The sequence below is a fragment of the Bufo gargarizans genome, chromosome 2 (assembly GCF_014858855.1).
Source record: "Bufo gargarizans isolate SCDJY-AF-19 chromosome 2, ASM1485885v1, whole genome shotgun sequence".
Taxonomy (NCBI): Eukaryota; Metazoa; Chordata; class Amphibia; order Anura; family Bufonidae; genus Bufo; species Bufo gargarizans.
In genome coordinates this window covers 518,382,624-518,403,152 of record NC_058081.1, presented here as the reverse complement: position 1 = coordinate 518,403,152, position 20,529 = coordinate 518,382,624, and the positions used below count along the sequence as shown (strand labels likewise).

The 20,529-nt window shown below is 41.8% G+C and overlaps 1 protein-coding gene across 1 annotated transcript in view; it reads left to right on the top strand.

Annotated features, from left to right (window-relative positions):
- CACNA1C (calcium voltage-gated channel subunit alpha1 C) overlaps nucleotides 1–20,529 on the top strand; it is a 562,571-nt gene that overhangs the window by 399,053 nt on the left and 142,989 nt on the right. Inside the window, 3 exon segments of the mRNA XM_044281366.1 lie at nucleotides 6,844–7,040; nucleotides 9,265–9,368; nucleotides 16,563–16,735. Of these exon segments, the coding sequence (XP_044137301.1) occupies nucleotides 6,844–7,040; nucleotides 9,265–9,368; nucleotides 16,563–16,735 (474 nt within the window).

Here is a 20,529-nt window from a genome sequence, read left to right as displayed (position 1 = left end):
GTCAGACTCAAAAGAAAGATTATTCTCAGAAACATGAACACTATCAGAAGAATGCACACAGTAGTATTAACATTACATCAATGAATAATACAGTTGAATTGAGAGCGGTTTATAATATACCAATCACTAATCGATATGAAACACTATGCGAGGCACAATTTTTTTAGACAAGACTTCCACCATCACAGAGCAGGAACACATCACCAAACAAGACACCAATCACCAAGAAGGGCATACCAACAATCATAAATCACACGAAATCACAAATACAATTTGAGGTACAGAGAAATTAGCCCCAAAAATCATCAGATGAGGAACAATTCACCAATAAAAGAAGGACGAATGACATAGACACAGAAGCCACATCCTTACTATCCACAAACTTATCAGGGATCTCACTCAGAACGACCACCTCAAAGAAGAAAATCTGTAGAGGACAGGGTAAACGGATCCAACAGAGACAACAGACTGAACACAACCAGATAAAAGATAGATGTTCCATTATCAATTTGAGTAATTGTGTACTCACTAGACCCAGACTAGACTATTAAATAAATGGTTAAAATTTGCCCCAACAACCCTGTTAAATAAATGTAATGCCTACATAGGAATTTAAAAATTCATAAGGAAGTTGTGTTCGAGGAACACTTGTTGTGAAAGAGGAACACTTGTGCCTGCTAAATATCAGCATACTGAACTGAAACATAAATCTAAATTATATCCAAGACAGGAAATTGGGCAGGAGATGGCGACATTTAGAAGAAATGTAGAAACTGAAATAAGAAAAATAAAAAATCCTCCAAGTAAATATAATAATTTAACGAGACAGGAAATTCAGGCGTTGAAACAACTACTAAAAATGGAAAATATCACTATACGTCCAGCTGATAAGGGAGGGGCGGTTGTAATACAGGATACAGACAAATATGATAAGGAATGTAAGAAACATCTTACAGATGTGACAACATATACAGTATAAAACTGGAAAAGGATCCAACTAATGAATATCACCAATTGTTGGTAGGTTTATGTAAATAGGGATTGGAAAAAGGAGTATTATATGAAAGAGAGTTCGAAAACATCACAGAAACAGAACAGAGAATTCCTATGTTTTACTGTATCCCTAAAGTACATAACGACTAAAGAAATTCTCCAGGTTGCCCCATTATATCAGGTATAGGCTCAATTACTTCGAATTTGTCCCAATATTTAGATCAAATATTCCAACCATTAAGAAAACACCATCCTATATCAAAGACACTTCCCAGATTATTACGGTGGTTGAGAATTTACAGTATCAACCACACTGGATTTTGGGAACACTGGATGTGAGCTCTTTATATACAATTATTGATCGCGAACAGGGGATACAATCACCTGAAACTATAGTACATAGAGAAGGAACATTAGAGGGTGACCAGATAGATTTCACAATAAAGGGGGTATATCATATACTTACCCATAATTATTTTTGGTATGCATTGGATTTTTTTTCTTCAGGCACCGCCATGGGTACCAGATTCGCCCCCAGCTATGCAAATCTGTTTATGGCACAGTGGGATTCTGACACCATCAGGCCATGGCTGGGGGAGGGTCTGGTACTCTGCCGGCACTATATAGATGACATATTGTTTACATGGGACAAAGGAAAGGAGGAGCTGCAACAATTTTTACTTTATTTAAATAGTAATACGAAAATTTTGAAATTCACCCCAAATATAATTACAGAACAGGTAGTATTTTTTGACTTTTTAATCTGTGTGAAAAAATAGATTGATGTGCAGCACATACCAGAAATCTGTTTAAAAGAACAGCTATATCCTGTATTCCAGCCGTCACTTACCAAGATGGCTAATGAATATTCCCGTTAACCAATTTCGTCTTTTAAAACGTAACTGTACTCTGGATGTAAAATTTAAGGAGGAAGCTAAACAAATGACCAGTGAATTTATAAGTAAAAATGACCCACAAAACATAATACAAGCCTCTTTAGAAAAGGTTAGAAAGATACACAGGAGTACGTTTTTGGGTCATAAGATCTGGCCAAACAGACAGAGGAAACAATGCGAATGATTCTTCCATTCAACTCTCAACGCAAAATATTAGAAAAAAGTATAAAGAAACACTGGCATCATCTACTTAGAGACAAAATAATTGGTTCCTTGTTGCCAACAACTCCAAATATCACCTATACTAGGGTTTCCCCAATAGGTATGGAAGTAGCTCCAACCACAGGACATTTAACTAAAATGGATACTATTCCTAAATGGATAGATGTAAAAGGATTCTACTGATGTGGGAGATGTGGGAACTGTAAAGTAACTGGGGCCCTAAAAAGGTGGATTTGGTATGTTCTACGCAGAACGCATATAAATGGGAAATTAAAGAATTCTTGACATGCAGCACAGTTAAAGTAATTTACATGATTTAGTGTCCTTGTAGGAAACAATATATGGGAAGGACAAAGCGTATAATGAAAGAGAATATCAGAACATATAGCTAACATTCGGAACGGCTTTAAAAAAACATAGAGGGGGTCATTTATCAAACTGGTGTAAAGTAGAACTGGCTGAGTTGCCCATAGCAACCAATCAGATTCCACCTTTCATTTTGGACAGCTCCTTTGTAAAATGAAAGGGGGAATCTGATTGGTTGCTATGGGCAACTCAGCCAGTTCTCCCTTATATCAGTTTGATAAATGACCCCTACAGTATCTAAACATTTTAAAAAATGTCATAATAAGGACCCTAGAGGATTAACTTTTACTGCAATAGTAAGCATTCAACAACATTGGAAAGGTGGCAATATGTCTGGTGCTACAAGAATCTTTGATTTCGATACATTGACACCACAGGGTTTGAATGCGGATTTGGAATTGTTTGGCTTTTTCAGATGACGGGGAAGCTATTATTTTCAAGGGACATGTGTTCATATCTATTTCTTTTCTTTCCCTTTTTGTAACCTTTATAAGGGAAATTCATTCGTATTTGAATAAGACAGACAATATAAAATATATAACCATTTTACTGATCTCATAATTACAGGATGTAGTGACTTCTACACACTTATTGTTAGTTTTGTTTCAAATCTGAATCGAGGCAAGTGTTTCTTCCAAATGTACATTGATACAAGGATTGAGAATAACAAAAAAAGGAGTTTTTAAAAACCAAAAACGCATATAAAACGAAAAACGCATATGTAAAGCGAAAAGCACATAGAAACCGCATTAGAATTGCAGATGACCAAAAGTGAAAGTTTTCACTATATATTCTATGTGGGTAATTGAAAGAAGCACTATGTGTAAGTGATTAAGAAAAATAACTAAAAAAGAAAAAATATTGAATAGAATGATTGATCTATATACGGGTTTTGCAGGTAAGCAAACTGTGAAATAATCCAGTCCGGAATTTGGTTCTAATAAGACAATAAAGGTGGAGAAAGCCAAATATAAGATATACAGCCACTGAGGAAGGAGCTAGTGCTCTGAAACGTGTCTGTCACTATATATATATATATATATATATATATATATATATATATATCTGTATTATCTATTTTGGCATGCCATCTATTTGAAAGGGTTTTTTACCCAATTTGCTGCTAAAACGGAAAGAGAAGGCTGAGCGCTACGGCAGAAAGCCCCAGAACGACATACCCACCTGGAGGAGGAGGGGGGAACGCCAAGCGCCGCTTACACGTGCTCCCAAAGGAGACAACCTGACAAGCAGAGGCTGGGGTAAGCGCACAGCCCCACATACCTCTATGGTAGGAGCCAGCTATTGGGATGGAGTAAATGAGATAAAGATGCTGGAGTTGACTCTATGACTTTGGACAATAATATACGTCACTTGCCGGCAGGACGCTGACAGTAACTATTGGGCTTATACAGCAAAACGCTATTAGTTACTGAATGGACACAACGGAGCCTCAGTTTATTTTAATTGCTTATCATTAATATCTGATACTAACAGCATGTTTCTATCACTAGGAGGATCAATCATGGACAGAAAACAATAGACATATTTGCAGGATAATATTTATAAGACACCTTGATCAATCGTGTTTTCAGGATATTAATTACTGTACAAGAGACTATAATTACCGACTGTACATCAAATCAATCATTACAACTATTTATTACATGATTGTATGGCTGTGTCTATCATGATGTATTACCTCATTGTATGAATTACTATTATATGCTACGTTATTAAGTGATATTTTTGGGACACTATTTCATGAATTTAATATATGAATTTGCTATTACTATTATGTGCAACATTGGATCATGCTAATTTTTTATTTTTTATATGTATTTTGGGTTTATAATAAAAAAAAATAATACAAATTTTCCTTCTACATACATTTCAGAAGGAGGAGTGGCTATCTTTTTTCATCAATGTTTTTAATTATGTTGTTATTAATATTATTATTTTTTTAATCATTTTGAAGCAATTATTTTTATATGGAGTGCAGCGCCCTATACTCTTTATTTTTATTTTTTTATTGAACTTACTCTTAAATAAATATAGTGATGTCACAGTACAGAGATAATAAAGATAGTTTTATTACAGCACAGAGATAAACAAAGTGATGTCATGTAATTATAATAAACACAGTAAATGTAGAAAGTGAGTGCCTCGGGCAGTATATTAAAAAATATATATTTGTTGATTATAAATAGGGATGAGCGAATCGACTTTGGATGAAACATCTGAAGTCGATTTGCATAATACTTTGTTTGAATACTGTACAGAGCTAGCGCGCTGTACAGTATTAGAATGTATTGGCTCCTATGAGCCGAAATTATTACTTTGTGAAGTCTCGCGAGACTTCGCATAATAACTTCATAAATCAATTTCAACTGTAAAAAAACATTTCCCGAACTAGGGTTCGGTTCTAACCCTTGGAACCAAACCCGGGTTCAGGAAATGTTTTTTTACAGTAGAAATTCATTTATAAAGTTATTATGCGAAGTCTCGTGAGACTTCGCAAAGTAATAATTTCGGCTCTTAGGAGCCAATACATTATAATACTGTACGGCACGCCCGCTCTGTACAGTATTCAAACGAAGTATTATGCGAATCGACTTTGGATGTTTCATCCGAAGTCGATTCGCTCATCCCTAATTATGAACACAGTGATTTCACAGCACAGAAATAATAAACACAGCGATGTCACAGCACAGGCGTAATAAACATAGAGATGTAATAGTACAAAAATAATAAACACAGTGATGTCTCACAACAGGGATAACAAACACAGTGATGTCACAGCACAGGGATAATAAACACAGTGATGTCACAGCACAGGGATAATAAACACAGTGATGTCACAGCACAGGGATAATAAACACAGTGATGTCACAGCACAGAGGTAATAAACATAGAGATGTAACAGTACAAAGATAGTAAACACAGTGATGTCACAGCACAGGAATAATACACACGGTGATGTCACAGCACAAAGGTAATAAACATAGAGATGTAACAGTACAAATATAGTAAACACAGTGATGTCACAGTACAGGGATAATAAGCACAGTGATGTCACTTTTTTTTAACTTGATATCCATTGATCTCTCCACATTCCTGGTGGTGTTTAGTCATTTTGCTATTTAGTGGTGTGTGTTAACCTAGTATACTAGTGAAAAGCCATTTAGGGTAATGTTTAGCCTACTATACCAGTGGAAAGCCATTTAGGAGGCTGTTTACCCTAGTATATTAGAGGAGAACTACTTAGTGGTATATGTTAGCCTAATATGCTAGTGGAGAGCCATTTAGGAGGCTGTTTAGCCTAGTGTATTATAGAAGAGTTATTAAGGGGAATGGTTAGCCTAGTATGCTAGAAGAGAGCCATTTAGGTGGGTGTTTAGCCTAGTATACTAGTGGAGAGCTACTTAGAAGGGTATTTAGCCTACTATGCTAGAGCGGAGCTATAAAGGTGGGTGTTTAGTCTGGTATAATAGAGGAGAGCCATTTAGAAGGCTGTTTAGCTTAGTATACTAGTGGGGAGCCATTTAGTGGGGTGGATTAGCCTAGCATACTATAGGGGAGCCATTTAGGGAGTGTTTAGCGTAGTATACTAGTGGAGAGCCATTTAGGAGGATGTTCAGCCTAGTATACTAGAGGGGAGCCATTTAGGAGAATGTTTAGCCTAGTATACTAGAGGGGAGCCATTTAGGAGAGTGTTTTGCCTAGTATACAAGAGGGGAGCCATTTAGGAGGGTGTTTAGCCTAGTATACTAGAGGGGAGCCATTTAGGAGGGTGTTTAGCCTGGTATACTAGTGGATACCCATTTAGGGAGTGTTTAGCCTAGTATACTAGTGTAGAGCCATTTAGGAGGCTGTTTAACCTAGTATACTAGTAGAGAGCCATTTATGTGGTCTTTAGCCTAGTATACTAGAGGAGAGCCATTTATGTGGTTTTTAGCCTAGTATACTAGTAGAGAGCCATTTGTTGGGTGTTCAGCCTAGCATACTAGAGGAGAGCCATTTATGTGGTCTTTACCCTAGTATACTAGTAGAGAGCCATTTATGTGGTCTTTAGCCTAGTATACTAGAGGAGAGCCATTTATGTGGTCTTTAGCCTAGTATACTAGTAGCGAGCCATTTGTTGGGTGTTTAGCCTAGGATACTAGAGGAGAGCCATTTAGGGGTCTGTTTATCCTAACGGATCTGGACCAGGACCTGAACGGAATGAACAGTGCTTACCTAATATGACTGTTGACTGATTGGTTTGTCTATCATTAGCAAGTGTCTTGACCATTAGGAATTTTGCAGCTTCTTTGTCATTCTCACATTTCTGGTTTGTGTTTTTTTCCTGTTTATTCTCACTTTTTAGAAGTTCCTGCAGAAGAGGAGCCGTCACCCTGCGCTCTCACTAGCAATAATGGTCGCCACTGTCCTAATGGGTCCGTGTGTGAGTCTGGGTGGGACGGACCAAAGCATGGCATTACCAATTTCGACAACTTTGCATTTGCCATGCTCACTGTCTTCCAGTGCATCACCATGGAGGGATGGACAGATGTGTTATACTGGGTAGGTGTTGGCCCATCAGAGCTAAATAAATTGATGTAACCCTTATAATCGAATGTACTCAGATATATGGCAATGAAGGGGATATTGTTTTTTTTATCCTCATAAAACCTCACTACGAGGGTAGAGCACGGAGGACAGATACTAGCCATTTCCCAGAATCATTTTAATGCCTGGTTCCCACAGTGTCCTTTGGTTTTACTTTGTATCTGGGAAGAAACAATGTTTCCTTTTGTATCCCACATTTCATGCTGTATAAGCTTTTCTGGGAATTATGGTCTGGAAACATCTTGGAGACCCGAGGCCAGGAGATGCCACTGCATCATCTTCATGTACAGGGCCCCAGTCAGGGTCTGTGGGATGCGGCCACTGTTAAAACTTTAAAGTGGATTTCCAGAGGCTCAGAAAGATGAAAGGGTTTATAAATAGGGCTTCTTCTGAGAGCCGAGGAGCGCTGGTGTTAGCTGCGTATCTTCAGGAACACAGGTCCATTATATAGGGTCACACAACTCGCTGCCTTCTTATGGATATCTTAAAATTTAGCAGCTCATCCCCAATTCATTATGAGGTTACAGCTACACAGTATGGTAATCTGTAAATACTTTCCATCTAGTCCTGATCTCGTGTCACATCCAGAGCTTCATTCACAAGCGTGCTGGCTGGCCGAGCAGTTTAGGTAACATGCTACAGTGTACTGCAAGGTGCCATATTGCAACATGAGAGATGTTTTATGCCCACATTACCCAGTAGTGCATTGCCTGGTGCATACACCTCCCACAGTATAATACAGAAAGGCATGCACAGTACAAATACCCAGCCGGACAATGATGAGATGTTTTGTGCCCACATTACCCAGTAGCGCATCGCCTGGTGCATACATCTCCCACAGTATAATACAGAAAGGCATGCACAGTACAAATACCCAGCAGGACAATGATGAGATGTTTTGTGCCCACATTACCCAGTAGCGCATCGCTTGGTGCATACATCTCCCACAGTATAATACAGAAAGGCATGCACAGTACAAATACCCAGCAGGACAATGATGAGATGTTTTGTGCCCACATTACCCAGTAGCGCATCGCTTGGTGCATACATCTCCCACAGTATAATACAGAAAGGCATGCACAGTACAAGTACCCAGCAGGACAATGATGAGACGTTTTGTGCCCACATTACCCAGTAGTGCATCGCCTGGTGCATACATCTCCCACAGTATAATACAGAAAGGCATGCACAGTACAAATACCCAGCAGGACAATGATGAGATGTTTTGTACCCACATTACCCAGTAGCGCATCGCCTGGTGCATACATCTCCCACAGTATAATACAGAAAGGCATGCACAGTACAAGTAGCCAGCAGGACAATGATGAGACGTTTTGTGCCCACATTACCCAGTAGTGCATCGCCTGGTGCATACATCTCCCACAGTATAATACAGAAAGGCATGCACAGTACAAGTACCCAGCAGGACAATGATGAGATGTTTTGTGCCCACATTACCCAGTAGCGCATCGCCTGGTGCATACATCTCCCACAGTATAATACAGAAAGGCATGCACAGTACAAATACCCAGCAGGACAATGATGAGATGTTTTGTGCCCACATTACCCAGTAGCGCATCGCCTGGTGCATACATCTCCCACAGTATAATACAGAAAAGCATACACAGTACAAATACCCAGCAGGACAATGATGAGATGTTTTGTGCCCACATTACCCAGTAGCGCATCGCCTGGTGCATACATCTCCCACAGTATAATACAGAAAGGCATGCACAGTACAAGTACCCAGCAGGACAATGATGAGATGTTTTGTGCCCACATTACCCAGTAGCGCATCGCTTGGTGCATACATCTCCCACAGTATAATACAGAAAGGCATGCACAGTACAAGTACCCAGCAGGACAATGATGAGACATCTTGCAGCTTACAGGAATGGTGAAAGCAGCTCTGCTTGTGACCTCTATGCACTCGAAATTTTTCCCAAATGACAGGATAAAGTCGCAGGTGGTTTGTAACCCGCACATCTACCCCCACTCTCCTAGCCTAGCCTTTATACAAAGTGAAGTCCCTGAGTCCCAGCAGCATGAACGATGTGGATGAAGTCTACAAAAAAGGGGGATTTAACCATAATCTGGGGGAACAGCTTCTGATTTGGGTGGGGATGATCAGACACAAGTGTAACTGTCACATAACATGTGGTCACTCTCCTCCCTTTAGATGCAGGATGCCATGGGGTATGAACTGCCGTGTGTTTACTTCGTCAGCCTCGTCATCTTTGGATCATTTTTCGTACTGAACCTGGTTCTCGGTGTGCTGAGTGGGTAAGATGATGCAAGATTTTCTCCTTCTGCTAAAGAGCAATTCTTCTTGGTTTGTACATACAGTTTCTCCATCAAGACAGTACTGGCAGTAGCAGGGGCGTACATAGAAATGATTGGGCCCCATAGCAAGAATCTGAATTGGGGCCCCCCCAACGCCGCCCACTACCCACCCTGGCCCATCCCACCACCTGCCCTGGCTCCTCCCCTGCCACCCCCCGTTGTATTCTTACTGACCCAGAGAATGAAGGGCACAGGTCAGTTTTGCCACAAAGGAAACGCCGTAGGAACAAAACCCATAAAACGGTGGGGAAATTTTATATATTTTTTTCAATTCCACCCCATTTGGAATTTTTTGCCTGCTTCCCACTACATTGTATGCCATAATAATGTACAAATTATACCCCAAAAAATAAGCCCTCATATGGATATGGGAACGGAAAAATAAAAAAGATATGGCTCAAGGAAGATAGGGAAAAAAAATGAAAATGAAAAAACCTCCAGTATCTTAATGGTTAAAGGGTTATCCAACCCCTATTATGCCCCCCAAAATGGAACAGTTCTTCACCCGTATGGCCCCAGAATACACCACATTCCCCCTTCCCTCACAGCAATGAGTTCTCCTCACTCACGGCATCTGGGAATGTTAAAAACCAGAAGGGTGGAATTCCTCTTCGAGGCGCGCTTTCCCCCAGCGGAGATTGGGGAAAGCACCCTGTTCTATAAATAAGCCGCAGCCTGTACTAGGCTTATTGTTAGTATATCCCAGTTCAGGCCACTAGATGGCAGCACTAAACTGTGATATAGTGATTTCTATACAGACTAATGGAGCAATTAACATCTGATGATTGTAAGTTGTGGTCCACTTGGGGGACCTAACAAAAAGTAAAAAAAAAATGTAAAAAAAAGTTTTGAAAATATAAAAAAAATTATAAAAATTTAAATCATCCCCATTCCCCAAAATAAAAAGAAACAAAAAAAATAGCATTATGGGCATCGCCGCATGCAAAAACGTCCATACTATTAAAATATTTGAAAAAGTTAGCCCATATGGTGAATGGCGTAACAAAAAAATAGACTGATTCGCGTTTTTTTCATCACTTTATCGCCCAAGAAAATTGAATACAAAGTGATCAAGCCATACACACCCCAAAATAGTATTGTCAAAAATGACACAAAAAATGAGCCCCCATAAATCTCCGTAAAAAAGTTATGAGGGTCAGAATATCGCGATGAAAAGAAAAAAATAATTTTTTATGAAGTGAGTCCTGTGTATTAAGTTTTATTTAGACTCTATTTTTAAAATGTTTCTGTGGGGATTTAAACTCACAACCATCTACATTAAAGTTAAGAACCTTAACAACTGGGCTATAAAGCTTAATGCTAAGTCACTGCTCAAAAACCTCATAGAAGTTTCTATTGTATTAAAAACCATAGTGACCATGCTTGGGAATACCTCTTTCACATTCATAACACTGACTCCATATATGCATACATGGAGCAGGGACTCCTAAGCTGGGAAATTCCCCACTCCGAGGCCTTGACTGAGCATAGGGGAAGCAAGCAGGGCCTGGAACAGAAGAAAATTAGGCAAAGCCTTCCTTGCGCTCTGGGCCCCCCTGTGCCACGGGCCCCATAGCAGCTGCGTGGTCTGCCTATTTTGGCAGTACGCCACTGGATGGTAGTGCCATCAGGGGACAGGACAACATTTTTAAAAGGGCTTTAACCTTTTGTGAACGGAACAGGCACTAAAGTGGGCCAGTTCTTTCCACCAAAGGGTCAGACTTTATATGGTGCCCATCCACAGAGTACTGCCACCAGACGAGCACCGCTGCTTTATTCCACCATAGACTACGTTGTCTCTGAGTTTGCAGTGCATGTTTGTTGTATATGCCGGGAAAGCCCCAGACATGTGTGAAAAACATATCCATATGTCCTCTTTCATCTCCATTGGGCTGGTCAGTATACTTTTTTTTTTCAATATAGAATAAAGCATCAGACTACAACTGAGTGGAGCTGGTACAGGCAGCAAAGCATTTACCACATGCCATTGTATGCCTGTACAGTGCCATCTGTTGAAGGTGCACAGTAGGTCAGGATAAGCTCCTTACATATATGCCCAATACACAATTCAAAACATAGCCTAAAATACTTCCAACAAAGCCCTGCCACCTAGTGTCTCCCTACCTTTCATATTGTCTCTTTGCCCCTTTCCATGGACTCTGTCAACATACCTTCAACCTGAGTACAGTGAGTACAGCTCTGGAGTATAATGCAGGATGTAACTCAGGATCAGTAATGTATGTACACAGTAACTGTACCAGCAGAATAGTGAGTACAGCTCTCGAGTATAATACAGGATGTAACTCAGGATCAGTACAGGATAAGTAATGTATGTACATAGTGACTCCACCAGCAGAATAGTGAGTGCAGCTCTGGAGTATAATACAGGATGTAACTCAGGATCAGTACAGGATAAGTAATGTATGTACACAGTGACTCCACCAGCAGAATAGTGAGTGCAGCTCTGGAGTATAATACAGGATGTAACTCGGGATCAGTACAGGGTAAGTAATGTATGTACATAGTGACTCCACCAGCAGAATAGTGAGTGCAGCTCTGGAGTATAATACAGGATGTAACTCAGGATCAGTACAGGATAAGTAATGTATGTATACAGTGACTCCACCAGCAGAATAGTGAGTGCAGCTCTGGAGTATAATATATGATATAACTCAGGATAAGGGTCCATTCACACATCTGTTGTTTCTTTCCTGATCTGTTCCGTTTTTTGCGGAACAGATCTGGACCAGATCTGGACCCATTCATTTTCAATGGGTCCTGAAAAAAATCGGACAGCACAATGTCTGATTTTTTTCAGGACCCATTGAAAATTAATGGGTCCAGATCTGGTCCAGATCTGTTCCGCAAAAAACGGAACAGATCAGGAAAGAAACAACGGACGTGTGAATGGATCCTAAGGGTCCATTCACACGTCCGTAATTTGGGTCCGCATTTGTTCCGCAATTTGCGGATCCATTCACTTTTAATGGGGCTGGAAAGGATGCGAATCCGCATTTTCGGGATCCGCATCCGTTTTTTCGGGATCCGTCTTTTCGGGATCCGCAAATCCGTTCCTGAAAAAAATTGAACATGTCCTATTCTTGTCCGCAATTGCGGACCAGAAAAGGCATTTTCTATTATAGTGTCTGTGATGTGCAGTCTGCAAATTGCGGATCGCACATTGCAGGTGTCTGTGTTTTGCAATTTAATAATAAGCAATCTACACAGTGATTTTGCTGTATATGTAGATTAAATATAACCTGTAATATGGTGTTAAGCAGTGGATTCTTTGAACCATGACTGCTCCGTACAACTTGTTTGCCAGAAATGTGGACTATGCCCCACCAATTCTTGAGTTTAATGGAGATCCCAGTGGTGGGACCTCAGTGATCTGGTGTTTATGGCATATTTAGGCAGTTGTGAGATAGGCTGCAGAGCTCCCATTGAACTCCTTGGTCCATGTTATAAACTTTTTTTCATGCATCATCTTAAAGACCTCTTTCCTGGACACTGTGAGCAGTTCTCGGTCTTTAATAGTTTCCCTCCATGACATATAGCGCACTGCAGACCCCTGTCTGATGTGTGCTGACAATGCTATCCTTCCCGCTATGTCCCCTGCTGGCCTTGCTTTGGTCTTTGTATCGTTCCCATCCAGTCCTGGCCCGCAGCCCTAAACAGAAGCGCTTATGATTTGTGTCGCTGGAAATTACAGGTTCAGTGACGGAGACATAAGCACTCGAAATTCTGAGCTGTACTTATTATCGCCATAAGCAGCTGCTCAATGTTTTATGCCCTTTATCTGGGCGCAGATACAATTGCAGCCTTTTGATCTGGCAAATAATACGTTAAATAAAAATGTTTATGACTGATAATACTCGGAGCCGTGTGACTCTCCTACACTCCAGTAACGACGCTGGAAGAGGGGACGACTGGCAGAAAATTCAATGGGCTCACTAAAGGAGCTTGCAATAGTTTCTTTCTGCTTTTGAAAATGTGTGATATAATTATTGTGTATAGCAAAATAAATGTATATAACATGTTTTTGCATGGTTTTTATCAGATATGGCTTAATTGAGGCGCAAGGTGCAAAATGCCTCATCATTTTGTAAATTCACAGTAGTTTCTCTGCTGCCTACTGAACAACAAGCAGTGCATGATGAGATATTAATTTTAAAATATGATTGTGTCATTTACATATAATCATTGTTTTCATAGCAGTCTACAGCAACCAATACGATTTTGTCTTTTCAATTCAGGATGCAGCAGAACTACAGTAAATAGGAGCTTTTATATTATCAATGATAAGTCAGCACGTTATATACACTTACTGACAAAACACACACACACCGAGATAGAAAAGTCGGCTTGCTGCAAAACTCAGTGAGATTAGACACTGGGTCTTGCCACAAATGGGGAGAAAAAGTGCTTCCCCGGCTGCTCTATAAAAAGAGATCACTCTTAGGGGTTACTTTTGGGTAGTGTACCTCTTAGAGATTAATGGCTGCTAGACATGCTTGTATGATGCACTCGAAGACATTTTCCCCAATTGATAGACTTTGAGAGGGTGCATCATTGGACTAAGATAAGCAGGATGGTTGTTTTAATGGACTGCTTGTCATAGCCATTCTGACCAAGCTGTTAGGAAGTGTTGGGAGCAGTGGTTATGTGAGAGCAGGCACACATACAGTAAGAAACAAGCTCTGGACAGCCCAGGCAGATCACCAGTAGAGAGGATTGTTTGATCCCACAGTTTTGTTGTCCACCATCCAGACACGGGTGATGCCTTCATTATGCGACGCCCGAACCACAGGGGCAGTATGTGAGTGAGTGCACGGTGAGAGTGTTGGTGTGCCGAATGGGTGCAGTAGTTGTACTCACTTTTCTTTAGCTCCCTGGGCCGGCGTGCAGTGGAAGGGAAGACAGCACTAAATCCTCCGGGGCACTCTCTATTGCAGGGAACACCAGCCAGATGGAAGTTGAGATGCCCTTGATGGTAATGCTTAGGGTGCTTTGGTGGTTGGGTCCCTGTGTTCGTGATGCCAGCACCGTAAGGTACAAATTAGGAGATGAAGTAGAATGATGAGAGAGGCAGTAAATGAACCAAACAGGAGCTTTATTTGTTAGTTATAGTCTTTCAATAGGTAGCATTCAATAAAAGCACTTTGTCCCACATGAAGTTGGTAAAGATGATAAAGCTGCAAATCCCAATTAGCAGGCTCTGTGAGGTGATGTATGTAGGTTCCAGGTTAATTTATGCAGAAGTGATGATAATACTTTACTTGGTTCCTGAACTTGCTCTGGCTATTCAGTCTTGCAATAATATGGATCCTCTGGTACTAATATTAGACAACCCAAGGGCGGTCTCCCTCATGGCAGGCAAACTCTCTGCTCCATTCTTTGAAAAGGTTGTCTGAACTATAGTCCAAGTAGTGCCTGGCCTACAATGTAGGATTACTAAATCCTGCTTCTGGATTCCAAAAGTTCAAGTTGCTTACAAGTCTGTCTCCTCTCCTCCTAACTCCTCACTCCTAATCTCACTCTAACTTCCTGTAGCTGACCTATATAAGTGGTGTTATAGTGGCCTCTAGTGTTGGTAGTGTGTAATGCATTTCACCAGCCTGTAATAGGAATTTAGAAGCATTGATAACAGAAAATACAGTGATTAGTGCAATATGACATAAAAGGGCATATAGCAATTTGGAGTGGCCCATACACACATAAGTGGGACCCCCTCCCCCCCCCCCCCTCTGCCCTGTCAATAGGACAAAAAAAATGTTAAACCTTGCCCCTTGCATAAGGCCCAAGCTGACTGTCAGCCTCCAGCAGAATCTGGAGCAGATTAGAAAGACATTAACCTCTTTTCTGCTGAATTTCTACAAGAAAATGGCACAGACTGATGAACAGTGCTTCCTTTTATTATTCATTTCTAGGTTTTATTTTTATTTTTTATTTTTTTATTTTATTGTGTATATGCAATTACTGCCCAGGATATTCAGCAAATTCCTCTATGCAGTAATTAATATTTTTAAAGGGATGTGTCTGCTGGCACCTTATGGACACAACTGGTACTGCAGATTATTGTTATTTTTTAATTCCATATTTTTGAAGATATTTCGGGGGTGGATGGATCCAAGTTTAACCAGTCCAGTTAATAAAAGCAAATTAAATCTGTCACTAAAATAGAATCAAAGCTCTGTTAAAATAAAATCCTGCAGGCCATTGCCCAAATGACCCAAATACAGCAATAAGCTTGTGAAGGAACCATGGACATCACCATCTATCTGATGATGGTAACCACTTTCACACTTGTGTTTTGGGCGGATCTGTCATGGATCTGTAAAAACGCTTCCGTTACAATAATACAACCAGCATGTATCCGTCTTGAATGGATCAGTTTGTATAATCTGTAACATAGCCAAGACGGATCCGTCATGAACTCCATTGAAAGACAATGGGAGATGAATCCGTTTTCTATTGTGCCAGATTGTGTCAGAGAAAACGGATCCGTCCCCATTGACTTACATTGTGTGTCAGGACGGATCCGTTTGGCTCAGTTTCGTCAAGCGGACAGCAAAGTGCTGCAGGCAGCGTTTTGGTGTCCGCCTCCAGAGCGGGATGGAGACTGATTGGAGGCAAACTAATGCATTCTGAGCGGATCTTTTTCCATTCAGAATCCATTAGTGCAAAACTGATCCGTTTTGGACCGCTTGTGAGAGCCCTGAACGGATCGCACAAACTGAAAGCCAAAACTCCAGCGTGAAAGTAGTTAACCTCAGAGTCTTGTCCTCTGACCTCCGAGTCAAGTGTGAAGGAGCTGCTGATGAACAAAACTTGCTTCTTACACATTTCATGAGAGGAGATAATTTGTGATGCCTGGAGTCTTATCATGTAGACAGTAATGAGATGGACGAGACATCTTCCCTCATCACTAAGAAAAGCGACACCTCCTTTATTTCCTGAATGTCTGCAACTGGAGGGGGTCGCAGAATGGACAATCCTGAGTAACTGAGCACAAGTCTTAAAGGGGGATGCACGTTTCTCGTATGCTCCTTGATTCCCGGTGTTCTGCTTTTATATGTTTCTACCCCTGCTTTTCTACCTCCAGTTACTAAACCGCTCTTCTCTGTCCACCAGGGAGTTTTCTAAGGAGAGGGAGAAGGCCAAGGCACGGGGCGACTTCCAGAAATTGAGGGAGAAACAGCAACTGGAAGAAGACTTGAAAGGTTACCTGGACTGGATCACCCAGGCTGAAGATATAGACCCTGAAAATGAAGATGAAGATATCGACGAGGACAAACCTCGAAACAGTCAGTCCCTTTTTCACTTATTAGGCTGCCTAATTATCAAAAGGATGTTACATTGTATCTCATATTCCAGTCACGGCCAAAGCTGCATCCACATTTATGAAAGGCTTTGGTTCAGAATGCTCTTCTGTGCTGCAATGTGGACAATGAACACCAGTGTATTTCGATAAAATGTAAATCTCCTATACGGCACTGCACTGGAGGACCTCACCTAAGGGTTGTCCTCACAGTACTGATGACAGTTCTAGGCAAAATGGGGCCCTGGGGCGGAAAACAATAAGGGCCCCCCCCACCACATGACACTTGCTGACTTTAACGTCCCGTATTGTCCCGGATCCAATCCGGTTTAATCAACCAACCTACCAGACTGGGATGGATCCCGATCCAGTTAATTCAACCAACCACTTACTGGTAGGTTGGTTGATTAAACTGGATCGGATCCATCCCAGGCACCATCTTACCCATCCTAGTGCCAGTATACTAGCCCGCCCTGGTTCTGTTTGGACAGTTGAACTGGAGAAATATGCATTTGGGGGGTGTGAGGAGACCAGTTACTGGTAGGTTGGTTGATTAAACTGGGTTGGATCCATCCCAGGCACCATCTCACCCGTCCCAGTGCCAGTATACTAGCCCGCCCTGTGGCCCTGGTTCTGTTTGGACAGTTGGACTGGAGAAATGTGCATTTGGGGGTGGGGGCAGTTACTGGTAGTACCAGTAACTGCCCCCCCCCGACCCCCTCAAATGCACATTTCTCCAGTCCAACTGACTCCAAACAGAACCAGGGCCACAGGGCGGGCTAGTAGTACACCGAGAGGGACGGCCCGGACGGGTGAGATGGTGCCTGGAAGTGGGACTAAGTAAGTCAATGAGTGGGAAACTGGGAATGGATGGAATTTGGATCATGGATCCGATCCAGTTTAATTAACAACAAAACAATATAACCAATGAACCTACCAGACAGAGACAGTAACTGGTCTGTGATGATGACTGACTTCTTCTGTAGACTGGACTTTGATTTTTGGAAGCAAGATGGAACTTCAGTGGAAGTTTGGAACTTGGCTGGGGGCTGGCTGCCTTCTGACTGTGGGTGGCGGGCCTTCCCTGGCGCTGCTGGCAGAGTCAGACTGGGCTCTGGGCTGTGGCTGGCTGGCTGCCAATGGCGCTTGCTTGCTTTGCTTGCTCTTTAAATTCAATCCAAGTTCTATGCTCTGGGCGGGGGGGCGGAGCCTGTGGCAACGTACGTCAGCCAGACGCTAGACATGCCTGCCTGTGCCGTGCATGCCGCTGCTCCAGTCTCGAATCTCTTAAAGAGACAAGCAGCGGCAACGCAGGCACAGCAATTACATTACTGCGGCGCGGCGCTGTCTCCAGACCACACAGGCACACAATAGAATTATAGATAATAAAGTAGTTGCGGCCGGGCCGGCCGGGGGCCCAGGGGCAATTGCCCCCCTTGCCTCTATGGTAGCGCCGGCCCTGCTGACGAGTCCTTGTGGCAGACTTGTGAATCTGATCGTTAAAACTCCATAATCTTTCTTGCATGTCTAAACATCAAAATCGTTCACCTGAGACTCGTACGCGTTTCGGATTGTCTAGATACATCATCTGAAATGCATAAGCATCTAGGTGAATGATTTTCTGGCTTTGAAAGATATGCAAATACATTTGATATAGTTTTAATGAGTGCTGGAGGCCTTCAAAGGTGTGGAAAGTCATTTTCACAAGTCTGCCACATGGACTCATGAGGACTGCGATGACAAAACCCTGCACCACATTCAACTTTACAAACTGTGGACATTACATTGCAGGGAGCATATGCCTTCATTATATTTTTCTCAGACTTTTGAATGTGTTGTAACTTGTAATGATCCCAAAATGCATCATGTCTTAAACTGCAGTCACATCCAGAGCTGCATTCACAGCTCTGCTGATTATCCAATGTAGCTGAGGTGCTATGTTGCCCTGTGGAAGAGGGGTGAAAAAGTGTACAGCTCTGGGTGTGATTGGAGTATGATTAAGATCTCATATATACAAAAGAAGAAAAGCAAAGGATTTACAAGGTTACTTAGCATTTTATGGAAGGTGAATCTGTATGGTGGCATCAGGAGTACCTGGGAAATGTTAGGGCCCGAAACCCTCTCTCCCCCACTGACCTGCTGTACCCGTATATGAAGCATATGCTGGCAAGACAAGTCCCTTATATTTGATGGAGAATATTTACAACCTTGAGGTAATCAGCAATGTTCCAGTAAGGTCTTGAGTCTTGTCCCCTCTTCCAACCCTGGACATTGCTGCTATTAATGCCACCTTGCAGGGTAGCCAGACCGTGCCAGGCTATCACAGCCTGCTCATGTGTATTGTACCTCTGGAGTCATCTCTGTGATTTATGAGTTGACCTTCCCTTCCAATGACACTAAACTGACGACCAGCTTCACTTTGTGATCTAAAGATATCTCGCCAGTAATGAGCAGAGACATTTGTCCAGTGGAAGGAGGGGGGGGGGGGTAATGCTTCTTGTGATTTGTTTCAGGCCCCATCTCCTGTCCTTTATTGGCGTCCAGTCAAGCATAAAATAATTCTTCGCTAAATTTAACAAGATTATCTGGAAAATCCAGCCCTTGAAGGCATCCTGCGTGGGCTCTGCTGAACGCTAGGACAGTCCAGCCGCATGGCTGCTGCCATCAGAGTTACAGCCTTTATATTGTATTGCTGCTCCTCGGAAACATTTGGGGATCACTGTCGATTGAGAGAAGGAGGGGGGTTATTTAGCATTCAAAATCAGACATGACAATGTGATCATTCCTGGAATTGGAGGGAAGGTGGTGGTCTTTCCTGTCCTTAAAGGAGAATATGTAGCAGAGTTCTTTTTCCAGCCCCTTATTTTCAAAGTGACATTTGTGAGTTGTAGTCCCCTTTAATAACCATTTTGATGCTTAGACATCGGGGCAGCCATCACTAGCTATAAGACAAGAAACATAGCTTTATGACATCTTTTTAATGAAGCAAGATCCAGTGACCGATACCGCTTTAAAGTCAGATACATGAATGGCTGCCAGTGCATTGGGAAATTTGCTGTTGTTATGTGCAACCATATGGGTTGTTCTTCTTGTTGGGTCAGGAAGACGGTCAGAGTATCTTATGGAGTGGTGGAACTATAGCCATGGACTGGATCTCCACAATAATGAGGACTATGTAGTATATAGACCTTTATTTACAGTATGTATAACATGGGCACCATGTAGACTAGTAGGCTTAGGATCCAGATGTCGTTCTCAGGAAGTTGGTGGATACTGTTGGGTACTAATAACACCAGGGATGTCATAGCATTACCGTCACCAGGGTTTGCATTATGCCTTTGTCTAACTGAGGCCTGGAACAATATGACTGGTATTTGGCAATATAATATGACCGCTGCTAGGATATTTATACACTAAGGTTTCCTATTTGACTGTTGTATTGCTTTTTATTAGTAAATGGTTGTAAAAACTGCATTACGTTATCGTTTCATCTCACAAAGGGCTTTCACGGTCAGACTTTGCTCTGGCTACTCTGGTTGTCAGGATCCAATGGACCACATATTTTCACCCTTTAACCCCTATACGGGGATCTGAACTTTTCTGCAGCAAGTCCACACCTTGAATCTGCAAAGGAGTAGCAGACTGGTGGAGCAGACGGGGAGAGAGGGTAGCCAAACAGAGCCAACACAAGGAAACTGCAAAGGGAATGTCTACTGTATGTTAGGCAAGGTCCAGTGTAAATAGATGCTGAGCAGGGTGAAACCAGGAGGGAACTACAAG